Below are 27,270 nucleotides of genomic sequence, written 5' to 3'. Positions count from 1 at the left end.
TTAATATCACTGTATCAGCCCCTGTGTAAAACCCCGTCAGGATCTTAATATCACCTGTATCAGCCCCTGTGTAAAACAACGCCAGGATCTTAATATCACCTGTATCAGCCCCAGTGTAAAACCACGTCAGGATCTTAATATCACTGTATCAGCCTCTGTGTAAAACCACGTCAGGATCTTAATATCACTGTATCTGCCCCTGTGTAAAATCATGTCATAATCTTGATATCCTATATCAGCCCTGTGTAGAACCACGTCAGGATCTTAATATCACTGTATCAGCCTCTGTGTAAAACCACGTCAGGATCTTAATATCACCTATATCAGTCCCTGTGTAAAACCACATCATGATCGTAATATCACCTGTATCAGCTACTGTTTAAAACCACGTCCGGATCTTAATATCACCTGTATCAGCCCCAGTGTAAAACCAGGTCAGGATCTTAATATCCCTGTATCAGCCCCTGTGTAAAACCATGTCATAATCTTGATATCCTGTATCAGCCCTGTGTAAAACCACGTCATGATCTTAATATCACTGTAACAGCCACTGTGTAAAACCACGTCATGATCTTGATATCCTGTAATAGCCCCTGTGTTAAACCGTGTTATAATCTTGATATCACCTGTATCAGACCCTGTGTAAAACCATGTCATAACCATAATATAACTGTATCAGCCACTGTGTGAAACCATGTCATAATCTTGATATCCTGTATCAGCCCCTGTGTAAAACCATGTCACAGTCTTGATATCCGGTATCAGCCCTTTGCAAACCATGTCATAATCTTAATATCACTGTATCAGCCCCTTTGTAAAACCACGTCATGATTTTAATATCACATGTATCAACACCTGTGTAAAGCCATGTCAGAATCTTGATATCCTGTAGCAGCCTCTGTTTAAAACCATGTCATAATCTTGATATCCTGTATCTCCCCCTGTGTAAAATCATGTCATAATCTTGATATCCTGTATCAGCCCCTGTGTAAAACCATGTCACAGTCTTGATATCCTGTATCAGCCCCTGTATAAAAGCACTTCATCATCGTATTTTAAGATCAGTTTGTGACCCTCTTGGAGGAGATAGCCTCGTGCCGATTAGCACGTGTTCAACTGTGACGTCATTGAAATGTTTCACCGGTAATTGTGACGTCATCAAAAATAAATGACGATATTCATACCCCACATGTGTTTTCGTTTACACTACTGACGGTGGAGTCGTGACTGAAATAAAAGGATGAGAGAACAAATAATCATCCCCTACCTAAAGGGTGTAACAGAGAAATCTCCAACTCCCGGGGTGATTTATTCTTCACGCCTTCCAGGTAGGGGAAGATTCTATCAATCACCTGTATCAGGCCCTGTGTAAAACCATGTCATTTTCTTTAAATCACATGTATCAGCCCCTGTGTAAAACCATGTATTAATCTTAATATCACTGTATCAGCCCCTGTGTAAAACCATGTCATTATCTTTATATCACTGTATCAGCCCCTGTGTTAAACCATGTATTAATCTTAATATCACTGTATCAGCCCCTGTGTTAAACCATGTCATTATCTTTATATCACTGTATCAGCCCCTGTGTTAAACCATGTATTAATCTTAATATCACTGTATCAGACCCTGTGTAAAACCATGTCACAATCTTGATATCCTGTATCAGCCCTGTGTAAAACCACGTCAGGATCTTAATATCACTGTATCAGCCCCTGTGACAAACCACGTCATGATCTTGACATCCTGTAACAGCCCCTGTGTTAAACCGTGTCATAATCTTGATATCCTGTATCAGCACCTGTGTTAAACCATGTCATAACCTTAAAATAACTGTATCAACCCCTGTGTAAAACCATGTCATAATCCTAATATCACCTGTATCAACACCTGTGCAAAACCACGTCAGGAGCTTGATATTCTGTATCAGCCCCAGTGTAAAATCATGTCACAGTCTTGATATCCTATATCAGGCCTGGGCAAACGATGTCATAATCTTAATATCACTGTATCAGCCCCCGTGTAAAACCACGTCATGATCTTAATATCACATGTATCAACACCTGTGTAAAGCCATGTCAGTCTCTTGATATCCTGTAGCAGCCCCTGTGTAAAACCTTGTCATAACCTTGATATCCTGTATCAGCCCCTGGGTTAAACCTTGTCATAATCTTGATATCACTGTACAAGTCCCTGTGTTTAACCATGTCATAATCGTGATATCCTGTAGCAACCCCTGTGTAAAACCATGTCATAATCTTGATATCCTGTATCAGCCCCTGTGTTAAACCTTGTCATAATCTTGATATCACTGTACAAGTCCCTGTGTTAAACCATGTCATAATCGTGATATCCTGTAGCAGCCCCTGTGTAAAACCATGTCATAATCTTGATATCCTGTATCAGCCCCTGTGTAAAACCATGTTATAACCTTGATATCCTGTATCAGCCCCTGTGTTAAACCTTGACATATTCTTGATATCACCTTTATCAGCCCCAGTGTAAAACCATGTCATAACCTTGATATCCTGTATCAGCCCCATTGTTAAACCTTGAAATAATCTTGATATCACCTTATCAGCCCCAGTGTAAAACAATGTCATAATCTTGATATCATTGTATCAGCCCCTGTGTAAAACCATGTCATAATATTGATATCATTGTATCAGCCCCTGTATAAAAGCACGTCATCATCGTATTTTAAGATCAGTTTGTGACCCTCTTGGAGGAGATAGCCTCGTTCCGATTAGCACGTGTTCAACTGTGACGTCATTGAAATTTTTCACCGGTATTTGTGACGTCATCAAATGTAAATGACGATATTCATACCCCACATGTGTTTTCGTTTACACTACTGACGGTGGAGTTGTGACTGGAATAAAAGGATGAGACAACAAATAATCGTCCCCTACCTAAAGGGTGTAACAGAGAAATATCCAACCCCCGGGGTGATTTCTCTTTCACACCTTCCAAGAAGGGGAAGATTCTATCAATCACTGTATCAGCCCCTGTGTAAAACCATGTCATAATTGCATAATAACATATATCAGCCCCTGTGCACATAATCTTATTATCACCTGTATCAGCCCCTGTGTAAAACCATGTCATAATTGCATAATAACATATATCAGCACCTGTGCACATAATCTTATTATCACCTGTATCAGCCCCTGTGTACATAATCTGATTATCACCTGTATTAGCCCCTGTGTACATAATCTTATTATCACCTGTATCAGACCATGTGTACATAATCCTGTTATAACCTGATCAGCCCCTTATACATAGAGAATAATACATGCCTTTTTTCCATATCACACCCAATATCAACCCGAGACTGCAATATCAGCCCAAGGGCCGAAGGCCCGAGGGCTTATATTGGTCGAGGGTTGATACTGGGTGTGATATGGAAAAAGGCGTGTTTTATTCTGTTTATTACATATTTACCAATAAAAACTACTAACTTCTGATTTATTTTTATTTTTGACATATTGAAAAACGAGTTTTTTTCCAAAAAGGGTGTGATATGGGTTTTGCGGGCTGATACGGGTTTCGGGGGGTGATACGGCTGGGGCTGATACGGGTTTTGGGGTGTGATACGGTGAGGGCTGATATGGGTTAGAGCAATTGTGTCGTATCGCATATACAAAAAAAAAACGTATTAATCAGTAAGTATGTAATAAATAATCTTATTATCACCCGTATCAGCCCCTGAGTACATAATCGTATAATCACATGTATCAGCCCCTGTGTACATAATCGTATTATCACCTGCATCAGCCCCTGTGTACATAATTTTATTTAACTTTAGATGTGGCTCTTTGCCCCTTGAAATTGAAAAAGGTAGGCATGCCCGACCTGTGATTCCTGTCAATAATAGATTATGTAAATTGTGCAATAATGATGTAGAAAACAAGTATAATTTTTTAATGGAATGTATATTTTATGATGATCTTAGATCTGTAAATTTAACGAAAGCAAACAATGAATATTTTTTTTTAATGATATGAACAAATTTGAACAGTTATGTGATGTGTGAACCAGTTCTCCAAAAGACACTAGCTACCCAACTTTTTCTTATGCTGAGGAGAAGAACTATGTTTCTCCCATATTAAATTATGTATAATAATTAGATGTGCATGTATGGGGTTGGGGATATATAATTATGCGGTGGGGATAGGCCCAACCACTCTTGTATATCTCTTACCCTGTTGGGGTACATGGTATTATATATACATGGAAATTATAGTCCTGCTACAAATAAAATCGTATCAAGCCTAATTTTTTTTTTCAAAAACTGGTTATTAACATTACATGTTTGAAGATACTTTTAAAAGTAAATAGTGTGATTGTTCTTATAACGTGTCTAATAAGTCATTTTGGCTAGACACATTTTATATTCAATTGTATATATGTATTGTGATTTTATGAATACTATGTGTCTGACACGAAAATAAAATATTTGAACTTGAATTTTGTACACGACCTAGAGACTCGGTGACATGATAACTATTAAGGTCTTAAGACACAATATATGTTATATTGTAGCCTCCAAACATACTGTTGGCCCAAAGTGAATAGTGTACCTTGTCCTCCTCTGATTCTGAGAGCATATGCATGCCCATGGAAAGCTGAAGTACCGAATGTATCTCCCCGGGACTCTTGCCTTCAGTTAAATCCATAGATTTCTTACACATATCGGCGGCTAGGATCTGGAAACAACCAATGGCAGCTGATGAGTATTTAATAGTCGATGCAAAATTATTTCCTTCTTTTGCACGCTAAAAGAATTTTAGAAAGAAATCGTCTTCGTTTTTTTAAGAACGCAAAATACTATATACCTGAGAATAAGCGTAGCATTGCGTTAGGATAATGATAAGATTGTCTGAATGTGCTGTCAAAATATTCAAGAAAAACTGTTTATGTTGCCTAATTTACTGTAAAGTCTTCGTAAAGAGAAAAACTTTGTGTCTTTCCGTGACATAGCAAGGACAGAGAAATAAATAGTTTGTCCAAGCGTACTGTCATTTTGTGTCTGAGAAATAATTAGTCTGCCTAAGCTTACTGTCATTTTGTGTCAGAGAAAAAAATAGCCTGCCTAAGCGTACTGTCATTTTGTATCAGACAAATAGATAGTCTGCCTAAGCTTTCTGTCATTTTGTGTCAGAGAAAAAAAAAAGCCTGCCTAAGTTTCCTGTCATTTTTTATCGGAGAAATAAATAGTCGGATTAAGCTTACTGTCATTTTGTATCAGAGAAATGAATAGTCTGCCTAAGCTTACTGTCATTTTGTGTCAGAGAACAAATTAGCCTGACTAAGCGTACTGTCATTTTGTGTCAGAGAAAAAAATAGCCTGCCTAAGCTTCCTGTCATTTTTTATCGGAGAAATAAATAGTCGGATTAAGCTTACTGTCATTTTGTATCAGATAAATCAATAGTCTGCCCAAGTTTACTGTCATTTTGTGTCAAAGAAATAAAAAGCTACCTAAGTTTACTGTCATTTTGTGTCAGAGAAATAGATAGTCTGCCTAAGTTTACTGTCATTTCGTATCAGAGAAATAGATAGTCTGCCTAAGTTTACTGTCATTTCGTATCAGAGAAATAAATAATCTACCTAAGCTTACTGTCATGTTGTATCAGAGAAATAAATAGTCTGCCTAAGCTTACTGTCATTTTGTTTCAGGAGTTTTATAACAACATATTTCCTTGACAAAACTTCAATAGTCAAATTGATTGAATAGCTGGTAAGTCTATATAGATTCCTTCCACGAGCGGCTAGCAAATTTGACCAAATCATTACTGAAAAAGCACGTAATTAATTTACAAAGATACATTAAAATGAACAAAAAATACTAACAACGTAATAGTAGGGGTGATAACTCCTACATATAAACGAATGGAAACGTAACACAAAATAATATATTTACCATTTTATGGCACTGCCACTATATAACCCTACCAAATTCAGTTAGCATTCATATAGGCTATGAATGCCATAGGCCGATTGTTGACGTCATCATTATTATGACGTCATAATTGTTACGTTGGATACTACTGACACTCCCTTGGTGATGGCTGTTCTATTCATTGAACAGGCACACACGATACATACATTATTTGAACTACAATTTTTGTTTGTAAATGCTAAATTAGTGTAATTGAATTTTCTATGAGATGAACAGATTCCAAAATTGGTAAATATAAGTATTGAACCGCTTTCAGTTGGCATGCATAGGCAGTATGAATTTCAACTGTCCAAAGGCAAATCCAACATGAAGGGCTAGCGAGCTTCCCTGAATTTACCTTTGTCCAGATGGCATTCATATTGCCTATGAATGCCAACTGAAAGCAGTTCAATGCTTAAACATATACAACCCATAACCAGTTTACTGTCTTCGATTAACTACTAGTATAAAGTCATTATGATACAGTGTAGTTCATGTTTGGCATGCTGTATCTAGGATGCATATCACCTGTGTGTGTGTTACGTCCATCGAAATAACGACCTTGCCTACATTTTACGTCATATTCAATTGTGTCAGGTTTATAGTATAACTGAATACACTTACTGTCAGTCTGGACCATTTCACCAATCGGTCACGTTTTGAGGGTCCAAACACTTTTCCTCCAGTTATTTTCGAAATCTCTTCCAAAGTTTTCTGAAATAGTGTGTTTATAATATTTCATACATAGAATGTTCGACAGGGTGTTTACTAGATTTACTGAACAGTTAGTTTGACAATGGTTTAATCAAATAAATACATTTTCATATTTTTTTTGCTATACTTGATATGGAACGTACTTTGATATATATTTAAACATAAAATCGTCTTACATCAGTTTCTATTTATAAAATTTAATAAACGAAAATTATAACTTTTCATTTGGGCTAACGAAATGAAAAAATCCTGAATTTTGTTTTAATAAATCTCAAATGAAACGATTTTTATATTACATTTTATCATACGATTAGGTAAGGATGTAATAAATATATGTTCATACATAGGCTGCAATATAACGCTCCCTGATGTAGCCGTTCATATAAGCACAAACAAAGCTGTGAGTATTGAGTGATAACACTCATAACAATGAAATACTATATTGATATAATGTTTCTGTCCTATTTTTGTTTTCACTTTGAGTATACACTGCAATACCTATTCAGATTTAAACCTCCATGAAAGCTATACATACCGTGTTTGCATTTCCTACTGGTACGCAACACACCATGTTTTTTCGTTTTTTCAAATTCTTTGACACGTGTTGAAGATTCCCGTCTACCTGTAAATATGAAAGTTTATTTTAAATTACACACTTCTAACACTGACACAGTTGGTAAGGTCGCCATCATTAAACAGCTTCATTGCACAAACAGTTTTCAAAACAACGAGTTGTATTACATTTTGACGTTCACGCATTTAATGTTTTTTTCGACGTAGACCTAGTTAGAATACGCTTACATTGTAGGCAGCATTTTGTTGTTTAATAAACCCAAAACATTTAAATCCTTATTAAAGTTATGGTTAGCCGGTAAAGCGTTAAAACTACATAAATTAAAGATTGATACAAATGACATAATGGTACTGTTGTCGATTACTTGATCTGCATTAAAACATCCCTTTCACTGACATGTTTACCATCTGCAATAATGAATCATTAGGTTCTCCGGTAACAATATCACTGTGCAAAGCTTTAGTGATCTAGAACAGAAATGACAACAGCGGTTTTGTTCGATCCGGTTCCGTACCGTCACATGATCATGATATCTCAAATTAGACTGGTTACTTAAGCAATATTAATAATTGTAAACAAAATCGTCAGAATCATTAATCTAAATTCAAAGGAAATAAAAAAAAATTACAAGCCAAGGAAAATGTATCAAAGCTATAAATAGATACCCGTAAGCTAGAGCGCATGTCTTCATCCTGTGTCCTCACGAGCTCTGGTCCTGTCTTTATATGGTCAGGCGTACCCTTACCGTCAGACACCAGGATGATTCGTGCCAAAACTGGGATATTCCCCACGATAATTCCATCAGCTAGGAGAAACAGAACATATTGAGAGTAAGATTGGCTTTGCCTGAAATACATCATTTAATCAGAAAGGGCAAGCTGTTAATTTTATAACAATCACGATCGTTATTGATACATGTAGATTTTGAATATTTACCATTGCCCAGACAACCAGCAAGGGCCACAAGTAAGCCGCCAGCTATTGGACTTCGACCCCTTGGAATGAGGGACCAGATTTTTCCTGACAAAAGAACACAACAGCCACATTAGTCTATACTATATAAACTGGGAAATTAGATAGGAGCTAAGAACATTTATTGGTCAAATCACCATTTCAATGAAATTGTGCTAAAATTATTTCAAATATAGCTCAAAGTTATCCCATGCACTTTCTATTGTTCAAGTCCTATAAAAACAATAAATCGTTTTGATATGTAATAAATATGTGCTGACTTGTTTCGATCATATTTTTTACACGGCAAAACAGTGTACTACAATATTGTGCATTATCAGAGCGAATAGCGCACTTTTAAATTCCTTACGTAGTGTTGCTTTAACAGCATCGTAATCAGACGTCAAGTGATGCCAGACTTTGGTAATATATCCGAAAGTAGTGACGGATATATTCTCGTGTAAATCAATCATACTTGCCCACTGCTCAACCCCTGTAGCGAATAGAAAAATACTTAATGTATAAAAAGCATCTGTCGACAAAAATAAATCAGTACAGGAAGTTCAAAGCCGTCTATTTATATATATACACAACTAAAGGGTTAAATGTCATCATAATGACTCAGACAGCATAGACGCCATTAGATGACATCCATATAAGCAGAAGCGACGGATCAAATATTGATTTTAACAGATAATGGATACTGCACGGAAATAAAAACATATAACGTCCTTATCCTCATAGAAAAATGAATTTTACATGTACCAAGAGATATTCCATCTATAAACTACTATAAACCACTTTACGGTGTCCAATTTACCTGCCCCTGAATTCGAAACTGCACACATAACAAAGTTTTCTGGATGTATATGAAGGGGCGAATTTCATAATTACTGATGTAAGATATTTACAGAATAATAACTCCAATTATGACGCAAGGAATCTACAATACAAATATGAAAAAGGTATATTAAAAAAACATGAATCTTGAACAGGAAAGCAAACCTTCGACGTATTTCATTGCAAATGACATCATTTCCTCAAACGGCGCTCCTTCCATGCTCTGAGAAGTGTCTAAACACAGGACAACATCCGGGCCTTTAGCACGAACAATATGGCGTTGGGAATCTTCAAGAAAACACGCGATAATCCGTCAGCGATCACCTTATTTATTATTTACGGTATTTATTAACGGTGCCAAAATCAGAGTGAATGTTTCTATTGTAAATGTGTATTCGTTTACTTTTTATCATTTATTATATTTGTCAAGTAAACAGATGAATTCAGTGTATCAAGCAAAACTATACTTTGGATTCAAAAATAGAAAATTTGTGATGAATTTGAGATATATATTACCTTTGTTTTTTTCCTTTTCTGCGTATGAATGCCACTGTTGCCATACCAAGCCTGCCAGCATAGTGTCGCTACCCTGTCCGTCCAGGATGTCCGGACTTAAACCTGGTCAAATAAAGAACGCAAACTCATGGTAGGATACATGTAGTTGACATATCACATGGACTGGCTATAATTTCTGTCAGGTAACTTTGCAGATGGATTTTTTCCTGGACAAATAACTGACATTTTGTTAATAATGACTCCGTATGAAACATCGTAAGCAACTGTCAATAAAGAGATGCATTAATATCTAATTAATAACAATATCTCTTTTCGATATCAATTTATAATTAAGCCAGGAAATAATACACAACATAAAGATAATTTATAAACAATTCACATGGATTTGTAGAAGTCAGATTTAGTTTTGTATCACTGTATGTCCATACATCATTATGTTTTATAATAATCAGTTGAACACAAACTTGAATGCATTAAAACAGTGTTGCTATATCATGCTATCTTAGATTAGAAATCAAACACGATATATAATTCATTTTCAACAAAATTATCATAGTTACATATTCTTTATTACTTACCGGGCATGTTCTTGAAATCTGCCTCGAATCTATAATATATAAATACAGGCAAAGTTGACAAATATTACCAATATGAACGGTTCCTGATATTTATATAGTTATTATATGTAAGGACATTTAAATTGATGTATGGGTTGTAACGCATTTTATTATTTTTATTGATTTTGAGCTGACTCTGATTGGCTGAAACAACATCATGTGACCACCTGTAAAAGTAGTTATAAACCTGAGTGGTTTGCAGGTGTTCAAAAAAGATGGTAGAACAAGTGTTATTGACCTGCTATAAATAGATTCTGGAATTTTTGTGAAGTCATTTAGATGCTTGAGTAACACCCCATGGGAGACAAACACAGTAATGATCAAGATTAACGCTGAATTCACTTGGATGCTTGATACTGCCTATCAAAGACAAACGCAGTAGTGATCAAGAGTTTAGCAACAACAAAAATGGCTAAAAAAAATTACATTTTTTTCTTCAATTTTGAAAAAATCACTTAAAATAATAAAACTATTGTAGCATGGTGATTTCGGTCGATACATGGTTTTATCGACCTAGGTTAGGAATATTGACCTCGGACTGCGGCCTTGGTCAATATTGCTAATCTAAGTTGATAAAACCATGTATCAACCTCATCACCATGCTATAATTCTATATTATTATTTTAATTGATTTTGAGCTGACTCTGATTGGCTGAACAACATCATGTGACCACCTGTAAAGGTAGTTATAAACCTGATTGGTTTGCAGGTGTTCAAAAAAGTTGGTAGAACAAGTGTTATTGACCTGCTATAAATAGATTCTGGAACAGGTGTTCAAAAAAGTTGGTAGATAAAGTGTTATTAACCTGCTTTAAATAGATTCTGGAATTTTTGTGAAGTCATTTAGATGCTTGATTAACACCGCATGGGAGACAAACACAGTAGTGATCAAGACTAACACTGAAGTCACTTGGATGCTTTATTCCACGGATTTTAAAGTGCTGCTAACTGTGCTAATTAAAATAAGGATTTGATGCAGTAATTTGATCAATGATTATTTCAGATATTTAAATGATTCTTGCAGATATTGAATTAAAAAATGTTATTTTTCTGATATTTTTGTTTAGTTGATTTTAAAATTTGTGACTAAAAAAAAATGGAAAATAAAATGGAAAACTATATTTTTTTACATTTTTTTCTTCGATTTTGAAAAAATCAATTAAAATAATAAAACTATTGTAGTATGGTGATTTCGGTCGATACATGGTTTTATCGACCTATGTTAGCAATATTGACCTTGGACTGCGTCCTCGGTTAATATTGATAACCTAGGTTGATAAAACCATGTATCGACCTCATCACCATGCTATAATTGTATAATATATAAATGGGATATGTCACTAAGATATATGTATCTGACTTTAAAATATTGGATTTAGTAAAAACACTGCCCTAAAAATGTCATAACACGTGTAAACTGGAAAGAATTAAAACATGTATTACCGAGCATCCTGCTCTTTAATACGGACAGAAGTATTCTTGATGTTCACATAGGCTGGGTCTAAATCAGATTTGGCCCCTGCTATATTCGGTCGCTTGCTTTCCATCTGTTTCTGTTTCGCGATCTTGTCAGTCTTAAGTCTATTGTCGGAGCTATCTACTGTCAGGCGCCTCTTAAACCCGGAAGTGCACACAATTGATGGTAAGTCATCCACAGGATCTGGCGTCTGTTCCTTTCGAGCCCCGCTCTTGACTTTTCTTTCAGTGTTCATTGGCTGTTGAACATGTACAGGTTGCGCAGTAGTCAAACGTTTCACTTTTATATCAGGACCACTGTGGATTATTTCGTCTCTTGTTTTTCCACTTCTTTCAATGTCTTTCGATCCCGCTGTTATCTGTCCCTGACCTTCATTTCTATGCTCTTCTACTTTCTCGGCCTTATGAATTACGTTGATGACATCATCAACTTTACAACATACTACGTTAACCATTTTTTCTAGTTCGTTTAAACGTGTGTCTCCTCCGTCCATCACCTCTCCCAATCGCCTGGCTTTTGACCTCATGTCTGTTGTAATATCAGAAAATATACACTGGTAATTAGTACGTATTTAAAACAGGTTTTCAAATAAACGATTTTTAAGTTCATGCTGTATGACTTTAAGGATAATTGTTGATCGAAACAAATATTTTATGTAGTCCTGACTTCATGAAATTATTTTTATTTACATAAATATTTATAAAAAAAACACATCATGTCAAACCTGCAATTGTCGGTGAGGTTTCTTCAAACATAGACCATTCCCTTAAATAAAGATAGAATAGATTGTAAAATTATATGCACATTATTGTGTAGGAAAGGTTCATCTATAATGTCGTCGACTCACACATCCTCAACAGTAAATTAAAACCAACAAAAATGAATGTTAAATTATCACTATACAATGTTTTGATTGTTGATAAATGTTACATGAACCATATATTTGTACAAATAAGGCATTACAAATTTAATCTGTATTACAATTTATACTTAGATAATTACAATGCTTTTATATAAACGAATACTTACTTGGCCCTGCTCTGAATTTGTTTGAGGACTTTCCCGTTGGTGTTCTCTGCTTTCTCCAACACATTGCGAATAGTCTGAAGCTGGGATATATTAGAGTATTATAAAACATTTGAAAGTTTTATAAGTCACAGTTGTTTCTAAAATAAGAAATGCACTTTTATGATGTGCAATAATTTCAAACAGTATGGATCCTGATTTACAGGGTTATTACAAATATAGCTTTCGTAAAATGAAATACTTACTTCCTTTACAAGGTCCTGAGCAGATAATTTGGTAGTATTTTCTTGTCCCAATAGTATGTTATTTTGACTTGCTACTGTCGTCATGATAGTCAGATGTTAGCAGTAATTCGCTGACACAATGTTATTCGGCTGTATCTCTGTGGACAAATATCACACTAAATTATCCGAATACGACTGACGAAGACGATGCAACAAATAACAAATAACCAATATGTAAAACTTACACCATCTTAAAAATGTCAAGTTAAAGAAGTAGTCCTCACTGGGACCGGATCCTTACGCACTGTATACCAGATATTATTTAATTATTTAAATTGGAAAGCTTTCTTACCACTCTCTGGTACAAGGAAAGCTTTCTTACCACTCTCTGGTACAAGAAAGCTTTCTTACCACTCTCTGGTACAAGAAAGCTTTTGATATTATCCATGTAATACATGATATGTGTAGCAGTTATCACATCTCTCTCACCTTGCCTTAAACATGCATCTTTACGTCCTAAGTTTAATTTGAGAATTCTACTTTCTCTTTCGACCGGGTTTTCTATAATACTGCCACGTCAATCGCGATGATCCGGATAAAAAAATAATCAACTACAATGCTTTACTGCGTAGATTGTAGAACTCCTATCTGTTTGTCTTGTAAAATAGTGTAGGAACGAAAATAGAGTGTAGAGGTGTAGTCTCCTAGCGTACGTAGATTCCAGCCTACCAGCTACGACACTAACAGTAAACATCTAGTGACCTGTAGATCTGGAGTGTCTACACGGTATCATAAATCGCCTTCTGTCCCTCATTTTATTAAATAAACACGAGCAAAACTTACCTTGCATATATATCTCGTCACATTTTGTAGTACACTTCCTCGTACGTGTCAAAACGGCCTCTGAATTGTCAAAACAGGGTTTTCCCACATACTATATACACATATTACGTTGCTATTTAAAGTAACAAACAACGATCACGTGATTGGGTTGGCCTAGCGAGGTGACCTATGGGGTAAATAAGTGTGCTAGATTGTTATTATGTACACGGACTAGATTAGAAAAGTCCGAGTTTAACACTTAATTAGCCAAATGTATTTAGTAAATGATGCAATTTATCAGTTAATTATTACATGTACGAGTTAAATAGCCAAATATATTGTATGTTTTTACACGTACGACTTTAACAACCAAATATATATAGTTAATGCTGTAGTTTATCATGCAGTATATTATTACACGTATGACTTAAATGACCAAATATATTTAGTAAACGTTGTATTTCATCAGTTGTTTATTACAAGTACGACTTGAATAACCAATTACATTCAGTTTAGTTAATGTTGTAATTTATTTCAGTTTGTTATTACACGTTGGAGATAAATGACCAAATATAACATATTCATTAAATTAGATATCTTATGAGTATTTTCATACAATAAGTTTTTTAACTCGCATAAGAAATACAAATAGTTACATGTTCTGTTAATCAAATAAACAGGAACACACTATTTTCTTTTTTTCAATATTTTATTAATTTCATTTCATCAGCACTGACGAATGTCAGAACAGAAAAAAGAAAACAAAAGTAATGCACTAGATTGTTCAGTAACATCATTTATCAAGTCTATACATTGTTCAGTAACGTCGTTTATCAAGTCTATACATTGTTCAGTAACATCATTTATCAAGTCTATACATTGTTCAGTAACGTCATTTATCAAGTCTATACATTGTTCAGTAACATCATTTATCAAGTCTATACATTGTTCAGTAACATCATTTATCAAGTCTATACATTGTTCAGTAACATCATTTATCAAGTCTATACATTGTTCAGTAACGTCATTTATCAAGTCTATACATTGTTCAGTAACATCATTTATCAAGTCTATACATTGTTCAGTAACATCATTTATCAAGTCTATACATTGTTCAGTAACATCATTTATCAAGTCTATACATTGTTCAGTAACATCATTTATCAAGTCTATACATTGTTCAGTAACATCATTTATCAAGTCTATACATTGTTCAGTAACATCATTTATCAAGTCTATACATTGTTCAGTAACATCATTTATCAAGTCTATACATTGTTCAGTAACATCATTTATCAAGTCTATACATTGTTCAGTAACATCATTTATCAAGTCTATACATTGTTCAGTAACATCATTTATCAAGTCTATACATCGTTCAGTAACATCATTTATCAAGTCTATACATTGTTCAGTAACATCATTTATCAAGTCTATACAAGTCTGTACGAGACACCTTACAGACGTGTCTAACACATATATATATTGTATTACCAATAGTGACACTACACCACTTTAGACCGCCTTTTCGTGGTATTACCAATAGTGACACTATATATATATAGCTACACCACTTTAGACCGCCTGTTCGTGGTATTACCAATAGAGACACTACACCACTTTAGACCGCCTGTTCGTGGTATTACCAATAGTGACACTACACCACTTTAGACGCCTGTTCGTGGTATTACCAATAATGACACTACACAACTTTAGACCGCCTGTTCGTGGTATTACCAATAATGACACCACACCACTTTAGACCGCCTGTTCGTGGTATTAGGAGTAATGCTAAACATTCCCTGCTTAACACATTTTCAAAGCATTCCAATCATTTAATGAAAGACACGCGTAGTATTTTTGTTTATGCTTATGAACCTTTTCTTATGTTTTAATTGTGTCTTTAAACTCCAGTTGGGGAAGTCGTAACATGTAGAATTCCTTTCACCATCAATGGTGGTAGTCATCAGAATTCAATGAATCTCCCAGGTCGGTAGTCACTTTATTTCGGTTCAACAGCCATGGTAGTAGTCGTAAGACCTCATTTATGCTAGCACTGAATCACAAATACAAACGCGCATTATACACATCATCAAATAATTTCGTCCTATCACATAATGGATGACACAAATCAAAGCATAGATGTGAAAATTATTGCGAAGCCAATAATACGATGTTTCAAATTTTATCTCAACACATCCTAAGGAATTATGCTTATTTACGTCCCCATGCACTCCTGGAATATATCATGATAAAATCGAAAGCACGTGGTTACCAATCTTAGTGGTTTCAGGTTTTAAAAAACTGACCAATCGCTAGGTTGATATATGTACTTTGAAGATTACAGGGAAGAGACTTCAAAGCCAGTCAATTATACCCTTACACAGCCGCGCGATTCTTTTGATGTACATCAAATGACCAGACTACGTGTATCATACACAAGGTGGCGCGTACAAAGCTTTCGATTTTGGCATTACATATACTAGGGGTACAAAGAACATAAGTGAGGGTAAACCCTGGAATTTCATCAGTTATGTGCTAATTTCATATACTTCACATCTTTTCTACAAATGTCGTTTTTATGAGTCTCACTATTGACACACTACAAGGTAATTTAAATAAAACACTAATATTTCTCGCACAGTTGCATTTCATTTGGCTGTTTAATTCTCAAAACTAATTCATAAAACTTATTGTGTAAATACGAAGTTCCTACCTGTTCGTCGTATATTTACTGTTTCTTTCGAACTGATTTCAACTTGTACCATCTTTGTGAAGCTGATTCTATACCTGGAACAGACGAATTAGAACCTGCGATACACCCAGAAGGAAATCAAAATCATTAATTTGAAATAAGAGCTCGTACACATGTACAAAAGGACGTTGCTTTTGTATTGTTTTCTTTCGGCTTTTTTGAAAAAATATTTAAATCAACTTTCCATTCTTAATATATTACCTTCCAGAACAGTCAAATTTCACGTCCCCGGTACAATTTCAAGACTAATCTGTTCATGGAATTTACATGTCAGAGATAGTTTGCTGTTCCAGAGCCTTTTTAAATTATATCCAATAATGATAGAGATACGGACTTGCCTTGTTTGTATAGGATTCCAAAACTTCACAAGAATCCTTAAAAACAACATTTTTAGCTGGTTCTGCTTGTTGCTCAACAAAGCCATTATCCAAATTCTTTACCACCATTTTTAGTTCCATTAAATCAAGGTTACAATCGTATTATGACACTCTATGCTCCAGAGCTGGACTTAATGTGGATTTTGAAGAATTAAACAGATCCTTTGATCAACCCTGAGCATCCTCTCCACAAAAATATCATTTCTATCAGAAATTTGACTTTTCTATTGTTTACACTACCGTACCTACTACCAAACTTAGGAAACGCCATCGTTTGTCTGTTAATTGTCATTGTGATACACATTCTTTTACATGTTTTTCATAAACACACATCCAACAAAATCTCTCTACAATCTTTATTCATGTAAAGTTCTTTTAAATACATTTTACAACTATAACAGCTGGTCTAAATCTTAAAACTATGTTTGAAGAAGACTTCCAGAAACAGATGAAATCGAAAACTGAAAATTGTAATTAACATGAATAGTGTGATAACTGAAGGATGAAAACTCCCAGGATACACCGCGGTCCTTACCCCACACCGTCCATGTTGATGATGACGGTCCCACTCGGCCGTTTGATATATGTAGCCTCCATCTTGCCATTGACGTTACCGGGGTAGTCTTTGAACTGACCTTCACTGTTGGCGTACTGCCACTTCACGCGGTAGTCGGTACCAGAGGGGTCAGGCTTTACCGACGATTCAACATCACCACTGCCTAAATCTTGACACGAAACAACTGTCGTCATAGAAACAGTTATCAAAAAATATGAAATATTAGTTACATTATAAAAAAGTGTATATTCTGTTTGATTTTGGATGGAGAACGTAAGCGTTACCCATGGAGTATCAAAGATGGATTTGTAGATACCGGTATCAAACTTAACAGGTTTACTTGATTTTAGATAAAACTCAAAAGATATGATATTGCACTCCTACTGAATTCCATATTGACTTTTTGTGTACTATGAAAACCTGTTTTAATGACAATGTATTTATTTGTGGTATATTATAATTGTTTGATTTCAAACATTTGTGGTATATTATAATTGTTTGATTTCAAACATTTGTGGTATATTATAATTGTTTGTTTTCAAACATTTGTGGTATATTATAATTGTTTGATTTCAAACATTTGTGGTATATTAGAATTGTTTGATTGCAGACAAAACACCTCGAGGTCTAGTATTACCTTTTTCTTTAGAATGTGTAGATGATGGTTGAGGTTTTGACGCAGATGACGTAGATGACGTATTTTTCCTATTCATTTCCTCCACGGACGGCAAGTATGATTCTATATGTCGGGAGCTGTTGGAATCCGGTTGGACCATTGTGAGCGATGGATCGTTTCTCGGAGTAATCCTTGGCAAGCTATCATTCCCACCTGTCTGAACGTTCGGAGAACCTTCCCGGCCGGTTTTAACACGAGGACGAGGAGTGGTATTTGGATCACTACAACAAAACCAAAAAAGGATTCAAGGCAGTCAGACAGCAGTTCTGATATATACCATCAATCCATCAGAATGGAAAGTTAGAACAAAAGGACAGTGTTTCAACAATACATTATAAAATCAAGTGTTTTGCATTGATCTACGTCACGGAAGACAACATCAAAATGAGCTGTGACGAACGTCATTCGCTGGTCGTTACCGTGTACCAACCAACTGTTCCCTTCCTGTCGTGGTAGCGACATCAAAATTGCAATACCCTATGTGAAGTGTTTTTTATTGTTTTTTATATATGTTTCTGAGAAGAATGTAATTAAGGAAGAAAATGGATTTGGTCCGAAAATTAGTTGTTCCTTAACATTACAAATCACAGACGAGTGAGGCTGATAGATAACTGTCGAGGTTCTGACTCGTACTTCAGACGTAATGTTTTGTCTGTCCTGTGTAAGTTTATTCATAGATATCATTTCAATGGGTATTAGGCCACGACAAATATTTCTTAGTATCATTAAATGTTCCAATTGACAAATGACAACTTATTCTGATAACATAAAAAGTCTCTCTAACGAAAATTTCGTACTTATCACCTGGCATACCTTAGTTATGTTTTAATTGCTTCGTTTACTACCGACTAAGATAATGCCTCGTGACACGGAGTAAAAGTATTAATCAAATCAGTAATGAAATTTATGAAAAACACTTTTGAAAAATATTCGTTTGTAAAAAACAAAGCATTGTAATATTGAACCGGTAAACAAGAGCTCATAGAAAGATCTTGGCGCCCACCATCAAAGCATATTTATCAGATCTACAAAATATGATCTTTTGCCGTCTTTGCTCTTCATTTACCCCACATGAACTATTACCCAGTCCCATGTTGAAAATCCTAAACAGGAATCTTGAACAATTACTTAAATCTCGTATTGTTATATGTTATTTGCCACTAGGACAAATGTTATTGAATAAGAATTGCATAACTATATGTAAAATGATCAAATGGGTGGTCGGGTATTACAGTGGATAGCGCACTTGCCTTCCACCTGCCCAACCACGTGGGTTTTCCCCGGGTATTCCGGTTTTCCTCAATAAGACCATGGGGAACATTTATGTAAAATTTGAAAACATCTTTCCAGTACTTTCTGAGAAATAGGGCTAACAACCTTCAACGTTCAAAAATAAAGATGGCTGCCTGTCGGCCATCTTGGTTTTCTGATCAGTTCCAAAACACGATATGCAAATTTTGAAAATTTTGAAAACTCTCTCCAGCACTTTCTGAGAAATCACCATAACAAGAATTGTTTTAGGACGGATGGACCACGGACCACGGACCACAAACAAAGGGTGATTTGAATTACCCACCAACGTATGGTACATGTACAAAACTCAAAAGTATGGTTGTATTTAATATACTGTCAATGTTGAAGCAGTCTGTTAATAGTGACCACATAGATTTAAATATCTTTTTGACATACTGTTATCGCGTGATTATCAAAGAACATGAAATTATCACAGTTATATGACACGTTACAATCTTTTAATAGTCGGTCGGTAATTCCTAGAAAGACGAAACTGCTGTATAGTGCAGTTAAGTTCATTTTTTGGCATATTTAATCTATTTCGAAATTTCATAGGTGAAATAACATGTGTGTCTTTCACGTTAGTCTTTAAAGTTTGATCCTGAAAATGAATAAGGTGCAGTACTGATTGTATGTCACGCCTATGTGTGTATGCAATTGAACTACAGTAGTCAAACATTGAAGAGGAACATGTTTTATTCAATTTATACTGGTAACGTACCATATTTCAAGATCAAATCGTCCTTCCGCACCAAATTTATAGATATCCATACGACCATTTTGCCAACGAACCTGAAAGTGTACAAACTCATTCAATCATGTTGCTATACACTCAGCTATAAGCGAATCTCATTATCTCAAATTAACATAAGTTTCCATATATATCTAATAGAATTTGAAATAGTCTATTAAGTTTGATGTGTGCTAGATAACATAAGAAACACAACGATAGTTGGCTGTAATAATCAATTATCAGTAGTTTGTTTGTACACAGTATGATACATTTACTGTGGATTAGACAGAGCCTATTGTGTTTCCACTGACATAACATTTAATGATGATTATGTCGAGACACATACTATCGAAAACAGTATTAATGCCACGGCTACACGATAACAACATATGGAACGAAAGATGTAGTTAACATTGATGCATTAAAAATGGCTAAGCTAACTTACCCCAACATTGCCATTTTCTTTCACTAGAAACACAGTCCCGATGCTGCCTTGCCCGCCATCCTGGTCACCGTTAGTCCAGTCAATACCTTTAACAACAATTCAACCACATCACCGAAAACGAAAACCAATAATGGTAGTCATGAATTAGTTCATTAATACTTCAACAAAATAACGTGACAAATGTTACAGCAAATTAATAATCCAAAAACAGGTGCGTCCTTCCTAATCAACGATGTATAGCAGTTAATTAGTGCCTACCTCGTTTGACCTGATAGCCGACAGCTATCAAGTGGTCCCCAAGGATCTGTCGCGGTTCATCAACCTCCTTCACGTCGTAGGAGCCGGGCTGGTAGTGATACCGATTCTTAAAGCCATTGTCCCACTCAACCCATATCATTCCTTTAAAGATATTTTCAAAAAAGATTCAAAAAGATTGTAGCGATATGGCCGATTCTTGATCGTCAATATATATATATATTTCAAAATGGATAGAGTTTTCAAAGGTTAGAAAGAAGTATACTTCAAATAAACACCTACTGTTCATATGTTAATCACATTATCTATTATCATTTAGACAATATATGTGATCAGGTTCTGTTAATATAAATAACATGACTCCCTTTGTACAAAAACAATATTTAGACACTTTTGCTTTATTCTTCTAGGAATCAATAAAATTTCTTGCATTGACCGAGACCTGGCAAGGTTCAGATATTGATGACCAGGTACTAGCTGAGTTAATACCAACAGGCTATGAATTCCTCCACAATGCTAGACTCGGCAGACGTGTTGGTGGGATGGCTTTTCTGTTTAAGAAAGGCCTAAGTGTGAGACACATCTCTCCCAGCCATGATGATGGATACACACACTTTGAGCACGTGACATGCTCTTCCATTGCTAATGATAAACAATTTAGATTGTGTATCATTTAGATGCCTCCTCTAAACAGAATGTTTTCCGAAATACAGCGTTTTTTTATGAGTGGTCTACCTATTTATACAACGAGGTTGTTGTACCACAAGATATTATTATCATGCGTGCCTTAAATTTCCACTTAGACGATCTATGTAATGTTGATGCTCGCCAGTTCTCTACTAGGCTACTAGATTCCAGGGGTCTGATTCAGCATGTGACAGAAGCTACACACACCCATGGCCACACACTGGATAAGGTCATAGCAAGGGAAGATGATGCGGGGTTGATGATCTTGATGAAGCATACAATCTGGTAAAGAAGCCCTTATAGATAAACACGCACCTCTACAGACTAAGGGGTAACTGTGAGACCAAATGCCCCGTGATATAACGAAAATCTCCGCGTAAGAAAACAGAACCGCAGAAAGGCAGAGAGACGGTGGTGAAGGACCACATTAACCGTTCACCAACAGATTTATAGGTAACGATGTCGGCTAGCTTTCAATCTTTTAATCAAAGATAGCTTATTATTCGGAAAGAAATGAAGAATCTGGTAAGAAACCCAAGGCATCTTCTTAGACTCACCAAAATTTCCTGTAAAGTTTTTTTCTTATATGGATTTTTGGAAAAAGGAGTTAATGGCATAGTAGAAAATGCAACAAAAAATATGTCCGTGTGTTCGTTTTTGTGCTATGATCGGTCAAAGATACCTATTGGGTTTTCACCATTTGCAGATCAAATTCATACAATTTTTTCCAAGTGTGTTATCAGATATGTATGAATGTTTGTAGAATTGATGAAAATATTATTTTCTTTTAAATTATGGAAGTAAAATCTTAATCTTATTCTTTAACCTCAGAAAGCCGATTTTATTTACCCCTACCCTCTATTTTTTAATGAAAAAATATTCATTTTTTTTTTACATTTGTTTGCATAATAAACGCTTGATATAAAAAGTTCTGCTATTAAACTTTTTTTAATATTTAATGAATTAAATGAAAATGGTTTTCCCTTTCTAAAACATCTACAAAAATGTGGGGTCAGTGTGCTTCTTTTTTTGTCCCATTATCATTTGTGTTATTTTTTTACCTTTTTCGGGGTCAAAATTCAAAAGTGCTTCAGTTACACTAAATATGTTAAAACAATATCAATAATGTATAATTTTCCTGTTTGTTACATATTATCTTTATCATATTGAACATTATAAAGTTGTACAGCAAAATTGAACCTGCTACAATTAAAAATGGCGACACAATGACAATTTAAGTAATCAATCTAGTGTCAAAGAAATACACATTAATACACATTTTCAAAATGGCCGCCGAATTTTTATTTATTTTAAATTCTTGTAAAAAAAGTTCTACAGACAACAGGCATCTAGTTTTGTGACATATTTTCCAGATGCGTGTTTGCTAATAAACTTGATCATAATTTAATAAATATTACAAAAACCCATTACACCAGATCAAAACGAGACTTGAACGTGATTGAAGCCTCAGAAGAGTACATCCTTAATGGGTCTGAAAGGTGAAATCATCCTGCCAAGCTGTACTTCTGAAAAAGACTTGTCAAACAAGTTCAGTGATTGCTTTCTTAACAAAATCAGCACGATCAGGACAAATATTGACGAGGTGAACTCTACTGCTGACAATGATATCTCTGTCATGATTGCTGACATTAAATTCAATGGGGAACCATTGGCAAAGCTATCACCAACAACCAAGGACGAGTTGCGCAATATCATCATGACCTTGCAATCTTAGTCCTGTGAGCATGATCCACTTCCTACAGAACTATTATAGGAATGTCTTGAAGCACTGCTTCCTTTGATTACCTCAATCATCAACAAATCATTGGCTGAGTCAAAGGTTCCGTTGTGTTTCAAGAAAGCGCCTGTTAGACCATTGTTGAAGATTCCTGGAATGGAGAAGAGGAATTGAAGAACTACCGCCTAGTATCAAATCAACCTTTTCAGTCCAAGATCTTGGAGAAGGTCGTGTCCCGGCGTTTAGAAGTTCATCTCCATGCAAACAGTCTCCATGACAACCTACCGTATGGGACACTCTTCTGAGACGGCCCTCCTACCAGTACATAATGACAGCTCGGTATTGGACAACAGGTGCACAGCGGTTCTTGTCATGCGTGACTTGTCAGCTGCATTTGACCATGCAATACTTTGCAAACGTATCAAATACTCTCATAGGGTGACTTATGACCCACTATGCTGGATATAGTCTTATCTGAGTTAACGGCGACAGTGTGTTGCCCTTGGATCTACCATCTCACATGACAAAATACCTGACTTCAGGGTTCAAGGGTCGGTGTTAGGACCACAGAAATATTGCCTATATTCAACACCGATCGGAGAGATTTGTCGTCGCCATAGCCTTCGCTATTATTGTTATACTGATGTCACACAAATTTACATAGTCATCAAACCACAGCACAGATTGGATACCATATTAGAAAATCTGAAAGCTTGTCTGACAGACATCAGTACTTGGATGTGTCAGTAAACAATGGCACTCTATCTCAAGGTTGGTGCCAGAACTATTGAGACTGTCTACGCTGTTGAAAATCTAAGGGTATACTTTGATAGTTCACTGAACATGGCAAAAAATTGAACGCTATTGCAAAACCCTGTTACTATTAGATCAGGAACATCGGCTGTACCGGCATTTTATAACTGCAGATGCATGCAAGATTTTGGTGCATTCACTTGTTCCCGTTGGATTATGGTTATGCCCTTCTCTGTGGAATATTTGACACAATAACAAGTCGTCTGCAGAGGGTCCACAACACGGCAGCACGCCTGGTTACTCGTACTCGAAAGAGAGAGCACATCACACCTGTGCTAGATACATGTCGCAGTACAAAACTTATGGTGTACACATACAAGGCAATGAATGGAACAGCGCCCAAGTACCTTTATGAGCTTGTTACCCTGTATCAGCCGTCACGATAACTGCGTTCGGAGACAGAAGCATTGTTGTGTGTCCCAAAATCTCGAACTGTTATCTATGAAAACCAGTGCTTTGGGAGAGTTTCGGTCTCGTTGTGGAATAGCTTACCATCTGCTATTAGAAAGTCAAATACCCTGGCCAAATTCAAGAAGAATACAAAGAGCCACCTATTAACGTCTGCGTTCTAGGCTCTTTGCACAGACGTTATGTTCATACCACCCTTTATTTTTTCATGTATATGCACAATGAAATGAGTATCTTCTTGCTTAATGTATAATGGCGATTGTTTGTCTTTTTTGTTGATCTATTAAAACTAATATTATTATCCATATGTTGTAAAGCGCTTGACAGTAATTTTACAAATTATACAGGGAGCTTAATAAAAGTTGTGTACTATTATTTATTATTATTAAATTCATATGCAGCGAGGAATTCGTAAAACCTGTTCACAACAAGCTGAGGAACTTTTTCCTACTAAAAACAGCAGTTTATGTGATCGAGATATAAACTCATCTTTACTGACGACGGTTTTGCATGCCCTATCAGGTAATATCAAAACCTGGTCTCCTTTGACTTTAGGTTCAACCTTGCCTCCAGCCTTGAGGAACAGTTTCCAACACATAGGGGAACAATTTCGACTATTCACTGAAATGGCATGAATCAAATACATACCTACTTTTTTGGAAATGTATCCAGGATTGATAATACCTACTTATAAGCTGACATATATACCGTTCTTCTGATGCCCAATGACAGTTCCTGGTCCCTCTGTGTCCTGGTTTGCCCACTTCCAAGCCGACCCGCGGCGCATGCGCGTCCCTATCGGGGGCATATTTGGGTCGTGTTCCTTATGCATTGGTTGTTCTAATCCCATTGTAGACGTGTCTCTTTTTCTCAGGTACTCGATGTAATCAACGATGTCCTCCTAATGAAAAGTACATTCAGTTTAAAAACAAATCCTGGATAATAGTAATGTACAGTGGTACTCAGTTCAGTAACTACCTGTTCAATCTAATATTTTCAAAACNTGTCCCAAAATCTCGAACTGTTATCTATGAAAACCAGTGCTTTGGGAGAGTTTCGGTCTCGTTGTGGAATAGCTTACCATCTGCTATTAGAAAGTCAAATACCCTGGCCAAATTCAAGAAGAATACAAAGAGCCACCTATTAACGTCTGCGTTCTAGGCTCTTTGCACAGACGTTATGTTCATACCACCCTTTATTTTTTCATGTATATGCACATTGAAATGAGTATCTTCTTGCTTAATGTATAATGGCGATTGTTTGTCTTTTTTGTTGATCTATTAAAACTAATATTATTATCCATATGTTGTAAAGCGCTTGACAGTAATTTTACAAATTATACAGGGAGCTTAATAAAAGTTGTGTACTATTATTTATTATTATTAAATTCATATGCAGCGAGGAATTCGTAAAACCTGTTCACAACAAGCTGAGGAACTTTTTCCTACTAAAAACAGCAGTTTATGTGATCGAGATATAAACTCATCTTTACTGACGACGGTTTTGCATGCCCTATCAGGTAATATCAAAACCTGGTCTCCTTTGACTTTAGGTTCAACCTTGCCTCCAGCCTTGAGGAACAGTTTCCAACACATAGGGGAACAATTTCGACTATTCACTGAAATGGCATGAATCAAATACATACCTACTTTTTTGGAAATGTATCCAGGATTGATAATACCTACTTATAAGCTGACATATATACCGTTCTTCTGATGCCCAATGACAGTTCCTGGTCCCTCTGTGTCCTGGTTTGCCCACTTCCAAGCCGACCCGCGGCGCATGCGCGTCCCTATCGGGGGCATATTTGGGTCGTGTTCCTTATGCATTGGTTGTTCTAATCCCATTGTAGACGTGTCTCTTTTTCTCAGGTACTCGATGTAATCAACGATGTCCTCCTAATGAAAAGTACATTCAGTTTAAAAACAAATCCTGGATAATAGTAATGTACAGTGGTACTCAGTTCAGTAACTACCTGTTCAATCTAATATTTTCAAAACTTATTAAGCTATTTGACGACGTAGATATTGAAGCAGAAAAGTATGTAGCAATTCTACGGACCGGTCCACCAATCAGAAAGCAAGTCTTCATAATTATACTTTAATTCGGTCCTTTATCGAACTAAGCTAAAACTTTACCCACAATCAGATAGTTCAATTTTTTTAAAGATAATCAATACATAAAGTTAAGTTAGAGAAAAAACCGCCAGAATGTGAATAATCTTTGCTAAAGGATTGGACAACGTGATATTTATTTTTCAATTTCCGATGCTTTTGAGAGACGCTCCGTCTCTCAAAAGCATCGGAAATTAAAAAATCTTCGAGGTTATCACTTACGCTCGATCATCACATCAATCGTTCAAGTTCTGAATGATTGAGCTCCGAGATCTGACTTCGGTACACTGACAGGACCCTAAAACTGATTTAGCACAATGACAGAACCCTTTGATCTATTTCAAAACAATAGCAGGACAATGATACCTGTTTATGATTACATTACTGATGTACATAAGTACCCGGCTGTTACACCTGGTGGTTGATACACTTCTTAATACGCATCCTTCTAGACAGAGAAACTATATATTGAACTAGTACTGATACTCACCGCATTCTTCTAGACAGAGAAAGTATATATTGAACTAGTACTGATACTCACCGCCTCCTGCTGGACGGAGGAACCATACATTGAACTAGTACTGATACTCACCGCCTCCTGCTGGACAGAGGAACCATACATTGAACTAGTACTGATACTCACCGCCTCCTGCTGGACGGAGGAACCATACATTGAACTAGTACTGATACTCACCGCATTCTTCTAGTCGGAGA

The 27,270-nt window shown here is 35.8% G+C and overlaps 2 protein-coding genes across 4 annotated transcripts in view; both read right to left on the bottom strand.

Moving 5' to 3' along the window:
- Positions 1-13,868, bottom strand: part of LOC110460817 — a 25,314-nt gene extending 11,446 nt beyond the window's left edge. The window contains exons 1-15 of the mRNA XM_021513976.1: positions 13,728-13,868; positions 12,906-13,042; positions 12,664-12,743; positions 12,359-12,399; positions 11,601-12,162; positions 10,119-10,147; positions 9,541-9,642; positions 9,190-9,312; positions 8,555-8,677; positions 8,170-8,253; positions 7,899-8,038; positions 7,195-7,281; positions 6,570-6,659; positions 4,530-4,712; positions 1,268-1,364 (exon numbers count right to left, since the gene is read on the bottom strand). Of these exons, the coding sequence (XP_021369651.1) occupies positions 1,268-1,364; positions 4,530-4,712; positions 6,570-6,659; positions 7,195-7,281; positions 7,899-8,038; positions 8,170-8,253; positions 8,555-8,677; positions 9,190-9,312; positions 9,541-9,642; positions 10,119-10,147; positions 11,601-12,162; positions 12,359-12,399; positions 12,664-12,743; positions 12,906-12,989 (1,825 nt within the window). The 5' untranslated portion in view covers positions 12,990-13,042; positions 13,728-13,868. The remainder of the gene's footprint in view (positions 1-1,267; positions 1,365-4,529; positions 4,713-6,569; positions 6,660-7,194; positions 7,282-7,898; positions 8,039-8,169; positions 8,254-8,554; positions 8,678-9,189; positions 9,313-9,540; positions 9,643-10,118; positions 10,148-11,600; positions 12,163-12,358; positions 12,400-12,663; positions 12,744-12,905; positions 13,043-13,727) is intronic.
- Positions 13,869-14,406: 538 nt separating this feature from the next.
- LOC110460824 overlaps positions 14,407-27,270 on the bottom strand; it is a 36,715-nt gene continuing 23,851 nt past the window's right edge. For 2 of the 3 annotated variants that reach the window (XM_021513995.1, XM_021513996.1), the window contains exons 15-22: positions 26,148-26,340; positions 20,800-20,940; positions 20,542-20,627; positions 20,085-20,155; positions 18,032-18,291; positions 17,374-17,578; positions 16,423-16,496; positions 14,407-15,762 (exon numbers count right to left, since the gene is read on the bottom strand). In XM_021513995.1, coding sequence (XP_021369670.1) covers positions 15,752-15,762; positions 16,423-16,496; positions 17,374-17,578; positions 18,032-18,291; positions 20,085-20,155; positions 20,542-20,627; positions 20,800-20,940; positions 26,148-26,340 — 1,041 coding nt within the window. In that variant the 3' untranslated portion in view covers positions 14,407-15,751. The remainder of the gene's footprint in view (positions 15,763-16,422; positions 16,497-17,373; positions 17,579-18,031; positions 18,292-20,084; positions 20,156-20,541; positions 20,628-20,799; positions 20,941-26,147; positions 26,341-27,270) is intronic. The other variant, XM_021513997.1, reaches the window with a different exon arrangement.

This window comes from Mizuhopecten yessoensis, unplaced genomic scaffold, assembly GCF_002113885.1.
Source record: "Mizuhopecten yessoensis strain PY_sf001 unplaced genomic scaffold, ASM211388v2 scaffold10483, whole genome shotgun sequence".
Lineage (NCBI taxonomy): Eukaryota > Metazoa > Mollusca > Bivalvia > Pectinida > Pectinidae > Mizuhopecten > Mizuhopecten yessoensis.
The sequence above is the reverse complement of the archived record's forward strand: the minus strand, read 5'-3'. Positions and strand labels throughout refer to the sequence as shown.